Source organism: Macrobrachium rosenbergii, chromosome 27 (assembly GCF_040412425.1).
Source record: "Macrobrachium rosenbergii isolate ZJJX-2024 chromosome 27, ASM4041242v1, whole genome shotgun sequence".
In the NCBI taxonomy this organism is placed as follows: domain Eukaryota; kingdom Metazoa; phylum Arthropoda; class Malacostraca; order Decapoda; family Palaemonidae; genus Macrobrachium; species Macrobrachium rosenbergii.
This window is the reverse complement of record NC_089767.1, coordinates 2,373,081-2,385,408: the sequence shown is the minus strand read 5'-3', so window position 1 is coordinate 2,385,408 and position 12,328 is coordinate 2,373,081. Positions and strand designations below refer to the sequence as shown.

General features: G+C 33.9%; 1 protein-coding gene across 2 annotated transcripts in view; it reads left to right on the top strand.

Moving 5' to 3' along the window:
* Zpr1 (zinc finger protein Zpr1) overlaps positions 1-12,328 on the top strand; it is a 214,795-nt gene that overhangs the window by 188,963 nt on the left and 13,504 nt on the right. For both annotated transcript variants that reach the window (XM_067128716.1, XM_067128715.1), the window contains exons 6-7: positions 667-878; positions 4,552-4,681. In XM_067128716.1, coding sequence (XP_066984817.1) covers positions 667-878; positions 4,552-4,681 — 342 coding nt within the window. The remainder of the gene's footprint in view (positions 1-666; positions 879-4,551; positions 4,682-12,328) is intronic.

Here is a 12,328-nt window from a genome sequence, read left to right as displayed (position 1 = left end):
TTGCAGTTGTGAATTTTCCAAAAGAGTCCTGATCACAGAGGACAATATTAGCAATTCATTTCAGTGTTTTTACAACAATTGAGTGAACTAATAAAACGTATGGCAATTTTGTATATAATCTCTATATTGAAGATAATTTGCAAAACATTTTACAATCAGTATCTTCATTGTTTAGAACTGACAACGGTGAGCAGTGTCTTGGTACCTGGTTCCTTGGAGAAAGGAAAGAGTTTCATGAGTGTAGGCAACACTAAGTTTGCCCAAGCATATGCATGTGCACTGTTGTTCTTTTATTTTGGTGTTCTGTAGTACAACACAGCAGTCCCCCTTATCCGTGCTTTCACTAATCCTGTGTTAATCATAGCTCAAATAGAAAACGAAATTGGGAAAATTTCAAGAAGTAGAGTAAAAACTTCATAAGGTTTTGTCTACCTGACACCTGAGTACATGCTGGAATATTATTGAAATTGCTGGTTCAGCACCATACAGTATGTAACTCATTTCCCATTGTTCTTGTACTCACACCTTTCCATTACAAGATCATATCCACTTTACCCTTCATCAGTAAAATATGTAACAGTGCAGAATCCATCACGTCTTTTGGTATCTACTGAGTTAAAGTAAATTATATATGGTATATTCATTAGTAGTTTGGCTCTTTTGCAGGAAGTTGTGATTATGGCAACAAATTGTGAAGGATGCGGCCATAGAACAAATGAGGTGAAAAGTGGAGGTGGTATTTCTGAGAAGGGAAAGCGTATTACGTTGAAGTTGACTGACCCTTGTGATATGGCCCGCGATGTCCTCAAGAGCGAAACTTGTGAAATAGAGGTCCCTGAATTAGGTCTCCACTTGGGAGGAGGTCTTATTGGCGGCAAGTGAGTGTAGATTAGGTTTCGTTAAAATGTGGTTTTGTAAGCCTACCAATTTTGAAGAACTTCAGGATATACAGTAAGCCCCCCATATTTATGTTCTCACAATTCACGGATTTCTCTATGGAACATAGATACACATTATTTGCGGAAAATTCGCTCATTCACGGTATTTTTCACTGAGAAATATTCACTGGTAACTGTATTTTCATATTTTCTTGACTAAATGCACTTTGTGAAACTACTAAAATATTCAGGTACCCAGGTGAGTTACGATAATTTGCCTTACAATAATTCAATTTTGCGGTAGGGTAAGCAATTAATACCAATACGACAGTATTTATAAAATATTTTTAAATTTCGCGCAGGCACAGGCAGCAGCATACAATCAGGCAGCAAGAGACGCCAAATTACAATAGACCAACTTCTGTACCTCCATCTCTTTATCCCATCTTCTAGTTAAAAAAGTAAAAGAGAATGATAAAAGTATTGTTAGTAACGTAAATGCATGCATCCATAAACGAACGAACAAGAAACTGTTCTTTTGCTTATAGCCAAATCGGATAACAACAGCTGTTTTGCTTGTATTTCAGCCATCATACGGTAGTAAACAATTATTGTAATTACCGTATGTTACAAATGACGCTAAGTAGAATAGGACTGATATATTTTTACATTATACCCTTATTCACTATTTTTAAAAGATCAGCAAGGAAATGTACTTTTAAATTTAAGCTGCAAGTTGTAGCTGAAGCTGAGAAAACAATGTTCAAGCTGCTAATGACTATAAATTATCGTGCATTGGCAACATGGATGAAACTCGACAGTAAATGAAATTGGATAGAAAGTATTTTAATCAAAACTACTGGGCATGAAAGAACACATATTACTGCTGTTTTCAAGCCCTAAAAGATAAATGCGTAAAGCTCGTATTATGATGAAATCAAGTGAAAATAGCAAACGGAATGTTGATTTTTTTTGCACAAAACAAACATACCCCCAAACGGCCAACGTCATCTATTAACGAAAAAAATAGCTAAATTAATTTCACAACGAGACATATTTAAGTTATATTTTGACTTAAAAGCACTTTGTATAACAAAGAATAACCTTTCCCCATATAAATAAAATATCTAGAGATTCATATATGCTAACTAGAAGCAAGAAAAGCGCTCTGAACTGAGTTAATTTCGGCGAAATAAACTTACTGTATAATCAGTGACCAAATCAAAACATTGATCGCTATGATCGTAATTGATAATGCAATTTAATTTATTTTTAATTTAATTTATAAATGATTTGTTTAACCAGACCTGTGAACTTTTATAATGCAAAAGCAATATAAGAATATATACAATATTATTGGATACAGTGAAGTAAAGCATAATATTTTAAAAGATCCATGGTAAAGATGCATATTCGTTATGTTGGTGTTTGTATAATACGATATTATGTGAATATAGAGTACAGTATAATGTAGGCTAGGTTACCGTGTATGTACAGTATACAATATACCATAGTGTAGGCTAAGCTAATTCTTGTTTTTTATTCAATATCTCTTTATATTGAATTATCGTAAGTCAATATGCATGAACCTCCAGAATTAGCTGATAATAATTACTGTACTGTATATGTATATAGTATACTTTATAGTGTAAGGCTACCATACAGGTATACATGGTACTGAGTACCCTAGTGTAGGCTAGGCTGCATTCAAGATGGGTTTTTTCAAACAAACGGGTTTTTTGGAACATAACCCTACCATAAGTAGGATACCTGTGTAAGCATTTTTATTTATTTATTTATTTATTTTTTTTTTTTTTTTTTTGAACTATCAAAATAGGAAGTTCGAAGTGTTTTTAGAAGGGTTTTTAGTATTCGTGGATTTTAGCTATTCGTGGGGGAGGGGGTGTGTGGTAAGCATTCCCCTCGAATATGGGGGGGGGCTTACTGTACAGTTGACCCTGGTATTTGTGGGGGATGTGTACCACAACCCCCTCGCGAATAGCTAAAATTCGCAAAAACTTGACACCCTTCTGAAAATGCTTATAACTGCCTATTTTGATAGTCCAAACACAAAAAAACCTCTAAAATTGCATATACTTGAGTATTTTAACATTTTTGTCACAAAAAGTGCATTTAGTCACAAAAATATGAAAATACAGTAATTAGTTAATATTTCTCTATAAAAATACCGCAAAATGGCAAATTTTCCATGAATAATGTGTACTGTATATATGTTCCACGGAAAAACCTGCGAATAGGTGAAGCCTCGAATCGGGAACCGCAAATAGGCGGAGGTCCAGTGTATCGAAAAACATATTACAGTAACTCAGAAAGGTATGGAGCCTATCATTTAGCAAATGCATTCCACATGTAAGTGCAGTCTATACAGATGGTAACCATTCATTATGGCTGATTAGCCTCTTTCAAGTTAATGAAATGTATTTGAAAGAAAATGGTAAAATAAAAGGTTCCCATAAAAGCTTGTCTGCCGTGAGTACCTACAGAGTACTTTACAAAGCTCTGTTAAGCTGTTTTAAATTACTTTGATAAAATGTATAGTGTTTGAAATTAGTGAAACAAATAAACAATAAACAGTAATACGAACTATATCAGATAGTATATTCTTTCTTTCATCTTGGAATATCCTGAGTAACTGCCTGTGTTATTTCCAGAAATATAGGGAAAACAACTTGTGACTACAGTAATGCTGTTATTTGTTCAGAATTAGACAACACATAAAAGCGCTCTCTCTCTCTCTCTCTCTCTCTCTCTCTCTCTCTCTCTCTCTCTCTTCTCTCTCTCTCTCTACTCTCTCTCAGTACAACACACACATGCCTTGAATGCATTAATGCTTTATATAAAAGTGTAATGATATGAAGATTTTTAAATTAAAAGCCCTTTATAATATTCCACATTTACACTTCAGTATCCAACAATTAACCCCTATATGATTCCAGTGATTAGTGACATCATCCACTGAAAAATTTTGGCAAACTGTCATTTTAGCTCTGGCTTTTTATTTTCCAAATTTGAATGCACCCCAATAAAGTACAGGTATTTGGCTTGAAAGTTAGACCAGAACCAGCTTTTTTGTCTTGAAAAATACAATTGGTCAGTTTGTGCTTTGCCACAAACAAATTTGGGACTACAGTTCTGGATTTGCAGCTTCACCTATTCATGGATTTCTCTGTGGAACATATATACACATTATTGTATGGAAAATTTGCCTATTCGTGGTATTTTTCATAGAGAAATATTCACAAATTACTGTATTTTCATATTTTTGTGACTATATCTCTTTTTTGTAATAAAACTTAAAATATTCAGGTATAAGCATTTTTAGAGGATTTTTTTGGTGTTTGAACCATCAAAATTGGCAGTTATAAGCATTTTTAGAGGATTTTTTGGTGTTTTGAACTGTCAAAAGTGGCAGTTATAAGCATTTCTAGAGGGGGTTTTAAATATTTGCGGATTTGAGCTATTTACAGAGGTTAGTGGTATGCATCCTCACAAATAATGGGCGTTGTCTGTACCCTCAAATATCAGAGGATTAATAGATTTTCAAAATTATCCTATTTAACCAATTTTTTCTTGTATTCATCCCTGTTATAAAATATACAACACATTTAAGAAAATTATGAAATTAATTCAATTTTTAATTTTTTAACAATAGGTTCACTACTCTGGAAGGACTGTTAATAGACATTCGCAATGACTTGGAGAACAATCCATTTCTGACTGGAGATTCTAGTGACAATAGTCGCAAGGCCATCATTCAAAAACTTATTGCCGACTTGGAACAGGTAAGGTTCAAATTGCAAGTATTATACTGTACATTTTTCATTGGAGGCATTTGGGATGTAATCTGAAGTACATAACTGAAAATGGTTGGAGAATACAAGATTTCAGCTACGGTGATGCAGTAACATCTTTGTACATTAAGTTTCTTAAATGCACAGTCGATCCCCGCCTTTCATGCTTCTCTGTGGAACATATATACATATTATTCGCGGGAAATTGGCCTGTTCGCGGTATTTTTCATAGAGAAATTTTCACAAATTTCTGTATTTTCAGATCATTTCCATGACTTGTAAAAAAACAGTAAAATATTCAGGTATAAGCATTTTTAGATGGTTTTTTGGTGTTTGAACTTTCAAAATAGGCAATTATAAGCGTTTTTAGAGGGGTTTTAAGTATTCGCAGATTTTAGCTATTCACTGGGGCTAGTGGTATGCATCCCCCATGAATACGGGGGGTCGACTGTAAGTTAATTTCAAATTGTTGCAACTTTCATTCTTGCTCTGTGAGGTTGTAAAAGAAATTTTAATTCCATATTTTGCCAGTACACTAACTCTGCAGCTTATCAGACTTGAGTTTATCAGTATTTGTTAGTCATGAACTTCATTATTATGGTGGATATTTGCTGGGCTACTTTACTAACAGTGATACTTTTTGCATGTACTGCTGTCCCTCCAATTTTCCATGGATTAAGGGCACCAGCTCCCCATGAAAATTAAAAATTTGCTAATAACTCTTTAATTCCCAAAAGTTAAAGGCCTAGTACTTCTGTAGTGCAGACAGTTTGTAGGTGACAAATTATATTTATATGGCTTTTACAAATAATGTTGACTCTAAGACTTGAAGATGTTTAACATACAACGCTTGGTCATTCACCAAATGAATTACAGTACAGTACTAACATTACTATACTTCCATTATAGTCAGTACAGTTAAATTAACAAAGTAGAGAGAGAGAGAGAGAGAGACTTTTACGTTGATTGATATATTGATATTATGGAATTCGTTTATTAGTTTATTTTTACTACCATACATAAGTTGATAAATTTATAAGACACCAGTTGAAAAATATAACTAATCTTAGAATATCTGACTTTATGCATATTTTAAAATTTTCCTCACACCTTACGCATATGTAAAGATATGCGGCGACATATCCACTTCCACCTAAGTCTTTTATGCGACGACTCTGCAATCTATACAGTTATTACTGCCATCATGTGAAGACTTGCACATATACAACAGACAGATGTTTATTAACAGTACATCATTATTGTAATTTATTCTGTGAGTGGAAGTGGGTCATCAGGGTTCATCTTTTTCACCAGTACTTTTGTCTGAGGAAGAGTTGCTTCTCTGGAAGCCTCTGTGATGGCAGGTGTGGGAGAGGGGGAAGGGTGTACTCACAGTCAACGTGTTGATTCAGTAATGGTGGGCAGCTGCAACAGATGAACCCACAGATTTTTAAAAATCTGGCTGTTCCATCAAAGATGTAATTTTTGGAGGATCTTGGTATCGCTAGGAGCCTTATGCTTTTGGGTCAAGATTTTACCATTGTATCACTCAGGTAAATAATGTTGTGTAAGTATTTGTGTTAGTAAATAAAAAAGTAATACTATAAGTATTTACATTATGATTTTAGTTCACATTTCTAGCACTAAGTGCATTGCAGCTTGACCTTTGTTTACATATTCTTTAACCGCAGACAATGTCTGCAGCATGTAAGTACTTGACAATCCACTTCCTCTGGTAGATTAAATGATAATTTTGTACAGTTTTTAAGCGTCAGTTTGTTGTGTGGGTATGTCTTAACGTGTATGTGTAATGACTATACAGCAAGAATTACATTAGGCCGTGTGTGCTTGTGTTGTGTCATCACCATCGTTGTTCAACATCACCAAGTACAGGCAGTCCACAGTTAATGGCGGGGTTCCTTTCCTGGCCAAGCACCGCTAACTGACAGTATCTGATAATTAGTGCCAATAAATCGCTAGTTATCAGCACCGATAAACCGCTTACTGACACCAATAAACTGCTTACCGACACCAATAAACTGCTTACTGTGCTGAAAATCACTTACTCGCACCAAAAATCTGGTTAATGTCATCACTGGCCACAACATCATTGGCCCAGCGCCATAACACTGAGATGCTGTTGACTAGTGCTGCTGGTAAGCTGGGGACTGGCTGTAATTGTGTACTAATTGAAACTGAATACGCATTACCATATCTTTACATAGGTGTAAGGTGAGGGGTATTTTTAAGAACACAGTTATTTTTTTTTTTTTGCCATTGTTTTAGAGTATAAATTTAATAGTGTATAAATAGCATGAAAAATCAATTACAGTACTATACTCTATATATACTGTGGTAGCACATTACTGCACAGGTACAGTACATATATAAAATAAATAAGAACAGTTTTAAAAAGTTTAAGGTTTTAAGTGTTTTTATACATTACATTATATATACAGGTAGTGCTCGAGTATACATTATATATACAGGTAGTGCTCGAGTTATGATAATTCGATGGGGTTAGCAATTAATATCGATCGACAATATTTTGAAAATACGTATTTTTAAATTTTGCGGGCGACTGGCGCGAGCAACAACGTACAATCAGGCAGCGTGCGATTATGCGATACGTTGGCCCAAGAGGCTGGAATAGGTACATTAATTCAATGAGCTGACCTAACTTGCTCTCGTTGTGTCGGAAGTTAAAATAGGTCAGTGTTCGTTTGCAATTCATATGCATTTGTAAATACAGGTAGTGCACGAGCTGGCGATAATTGTCTTTTTGATAATTCGAGTTTCTGATGGAGTTAGCAATTAATACCGATGCGACAATATTTAGAAAATATTTTTAAATTTCGAAAACTACAGGCAACAGCGTACACTACAGTTGCCGTACAATCAGGCAGCAAGAGAGACCAACTTACAATAGACCAACTTCTTTTTCTCCATCTCTTTATTCCATCTTCTAGTTAGAAAAGTAAGAGAATGATAAAAGTATTGTTAGTAACCTTATACTCTTGCGAAAATGCGTACAGCCATAAACAACCGAACGAGAAACTGTTGTTTTGCTAATAACCGAATCGGATGAAAACTGTTTTACTTGTATTTCAACCATTGTACCTTAGTTATGTTAAAAATGTCGTTAAGTACCGATATGTTATTACACTACCCTTATCTGCTTTGGAGAAAAGATCGGCAAGGAAATATACTGCTACAGTAAATTTAAGCTGCAAGTTGTAGTTGAAGCCGAGAAAAGAATGTTCAAGCTGCTAATGACTATAAATTATCGTGCATTGGCAACATGGATGAAACTCGACCGCAAATAAAATTGGAAAGTATTTTAATCAAAACTACTGGGCATGAAAAAACACATATTACTGCTGTTTTCACGCTTATAAAAGATAAATACGAAAAGCTTGTAATATGATGATGAAATCAAGAGAATATAGCGAATGGAATCTTTGTTTTTTTTTACACAACAAATGGCCAGCCGCCAACGTCATCTATTAACGAAAAAAATAGCTAAATTAATTTCACAACGAGACATATTTAAGTTTTATTTCGACTTAAAAATACTTCGTATAACGAAAAATACAAATGTCCCTTATAAATAAAGTATCTAGAGATTCATTTACGCTAACTAGAAGCAAGAAATGCCCTCTGAACCGAGTTAAATGCGGCGAAATAAAGACCGCATGATCGATTCGCAAACCAAAACATTTGATTGCTATGATCGGAATTTATAATACAAAAGCAATAGAAGAATATTTACAATTGGATAGTATAGTAAAGCATAACTTTCTAAAAGATCCATGGAAAAGATGCACATTCGTTATTTTGATGTTTGTATAATACAGTGTTATGTGAAAATAGAATACAGTATAATGTAGGCTAGGCTACCGCATATGACATACGAAAGTGCAGGCTAGGCCTTGTTTGTTATTCAATTTCTCTTTATACTGACTTATGTCAATCTGCATTGAACCTGCAGAATTATCTGACACTAATAATTACTATACTATATATGTATAAAGTATACTGTGTAGTGTAGGCTAGGCTACCATATATGTATAGATGATACTGATTACCCTAGTGTAGGCTAGGCCATATTCGAAAACAACGATTTTTTCAACAAACGATGGGTTTTGGAACCTAACCCCATCGTAAGTAGGGAATACCTGTATGTATATATATATGTATATATATATATATATATATATATATATATATATATATATATATATATATATATATATATATATATATATATATATATATATATATATAAATATATATATATATATATTAATATATATATATAATATATATATTATATATATATATATATATTCTATACTTATATATATATTTTATATATATATTATATATATATATATATATATATTATATATATATATATATATATATATTATATATATATTTATATATATGATTATATATATATATATATATATATATATATATATATATATATATATATATATATATATATATATATATATATATATATATATATATATATATATATATATATATATATATATATATAAATATAAAGATAAAATATGGATAAACTCCAGTGTTTCGTTTCCTTCATGGATTTTATCTTTATTTATATATTCATACGTTCCATATTTTTATTCAGTTATACATACATATATATATTATTTTATATATATATTATATATATATATATATATTTTTATATATTTATATATATAATATAATTTTAAAATTTTATGTTATTTTTTATTTTATTAGGTTAATGCTTTGTATTTTAAAAAATTGGAAATTGACGCCACCAAATTTATTTTCCCATATGGGATGTGGTACACATCCTTTAGTATTACAAAATACTACATTAAACTCCAAAATTCTTGAGTAGATGTGGGGGGCGAGTTTATTATTACTTTGTTTCATGTATACATTGGTGCCCTTGGGACCAAAGGATTGCCAGTTATTTTGAATTTGCCATTTGCATGAAAGAAAGCCTTCTTAAATACCATACCTGTGTCCTTAACTGTTATGTCATCATTTGTTACTTATAAACAATATTTATTTGTCACAGTTTTGTTATTTAATAATTCTTAACAAGTTTAAATGAACATTATCCTGCATTCCCCTGACTCCATTTGTATTGTGAAGAAATGCTTAAATCCATATAGGCAGTCCCCTTTTTATGACGGGTTCCGTTTTTATCGTGCATTGTAAACCGAAAATTGTTGTAACCTGAAGTATCGTCCAAAATCATAAGAAAACCATACTTTTAATCATTTGGGTGTCTTGTGAACAACATAAACTGCATTTTTATTGAGTTTTTCATCAAAAGACCTCAAAATGCTGACCATTCTGCTATTTTTGGAGGCATATTTTTTCCGTCGGATCGGCGTCCTTGGCTTCGTAAACACAGAGCATGTGTTGTAACCTGGGAAATAATTTTTGATGAACATATTTGAAGAGCGTCATAAGCTGGGGACTGCCTGTACTGATACGGTAGATGACAGACATGCACACTGATGACATTAAACACCTGACAAACACTGAAACTTTGTACGTACAGCAGTGCACTTACTGTGTGTTTGCTCACCTACGTACTCTCCCCCTCAACTAATTCTCTCACATATTTTGATTTCATAAAGAATTTGTCATTTCTCTTTCTCAAAAATCTTATTTTCTTTAAAAGGACAACCCAAAGAGAGAGTGATAGGTGAACAAAGACATCGTAAGTTTGTAGTTTACTTAACGCAATGCACGCATGTATGTATACACACATGTGCGTATACACATACAGGCTACCTTATAGGTTAGGCTTACACATGGACTTCAAATGATAACACAGTTAGTTATGTAGCTTTAATGAATTAACCCTACTGTCAATCTCATTGTAATATGAAAACTTTCAATTGATATCATATATATATTCAAATTACAATTTTGTTCTTTGTTTTCATTTTGTTTGTAAATTTAAGCACTCAAGTTCACTGTCAGTGTCAGTTATCCATCATAGGTAGAGATGGAGAGGTGTTATAAAATGATTTTGGCTATATGGTGGACCCCTGCCTATTCGTAGTTCCGGATTTGCGGCTTCACCTGTTTGCGAATTATTCTGTGGAACGTATATACACATTATTCGAGGAAAATTTGCCTATTAGCAGCATTTTTCATAGCGAAATATTCACTAATTACTGTATTTTCATACAATTTTTGTGACTTAATGCACTCTTTGTGAAAAACTATTAAAATACAGGCAGTCCCCAGTTACTGGCGGGCTCGGTTATCGGCAATTGGTTTTATGGGGTTTGTTTAGCGACGAAAATCAGCGATTTTCGGAGCCAAAAATCACAAATTTCCGTTTATCGGTGTCAGTAATTGGGTGTTGGCTCCAATACATACCTAACAGAGGGGGCGATAACCGAAAATCAGCAATTTTTGGTTCTCATCAGGCCCTCAGAACAGAACCCTGTCAATAACTGGGGACTGCCTGTACTCAGGTATAAGCATTGTTAGAGGGGTGTTTTGGTGTTTGAACAATCAAAATAGGCAGTTATAAGCATTTTTAGAGGGGTGTCAAGTATTCGCGGATTTTAGCTATTCCGGGGGGGTTGTGGTATGCATCCCCTTGATACTGGGGGTTGACTGTACTTAAACTGCTTTTGTTTTCTCTTGTAAAACGATAGTAGAATTATTATTTAAAAGACTTCACTTGCTGCCCTGTTTGCATGCCTTGTCCAAGTTTTTTCTGCTATACTGTACTATATAGTATTTCAGTAACATCAAATACTGACTATAAACAAAAATTCTGTTAAGCACAAAAATTTTGTTTCTTAATACAGTATTCTTTTTTGTAAGGAGGGGTTTGTGGGCTTCTCATATGCTATCAAATATGGTATAGTAGGCTACATGCATACATACATTGACTGTGAAATATTTTCTGTTAAATCAGAATTGTTCCAACACGATATACAAACCATCGGTCCTTTACATTGGGAATTACTTTCAGCATAGGCTGGAAACGACTGTTAAACTCTTGAGCAAGATGGTTAGGCAGTAACTACTGCCAGGTAGGCGGGAATACCACATGCCCGGATGTAAAAATTCCAGTTTGCTTTCGGCCGCCATGTGTTGCAGACGTGTTTTCGGATCTCTTTGCCTGACTGTCGTTAAGCTCTTCTTTATCCTGCTGGGATCTTAATGTTTTTTGTTTATATATTATGGGTGTTTGATATTTATTAATACAAACCCACAATTTGTGATAACCTCGCATAAGCCGTCCTTCCCCTGCGTCTGTGTCTCAGGTTTGACGGCCAAGGGTGTTTTTAGAGGGTGTAACTGAGTGGTAATGCATCTCTTCCAGTAGCCTTTTTTTTTTTTTAGATACTGAAGGCATTCCCCTGTACATTCAGAGATATTAGTTGGGGTGTAATATCTTCGCTCCCCTACATTGATCAGGACGTAAGAGTTTGCTTCCTATCCTGGGCTCCTGCCCTCCATGTACAAGGGGCATGACTACTTCCTTCCTACTTGTGCTGAGAGTTGTTTTTGCCTGCGCTTAGAGTTGCGGTGGGGGGGAGGTTCCCAGCGTTGTCGGTAAGCTCCGCTTCCACGGCGCCCTTTGGT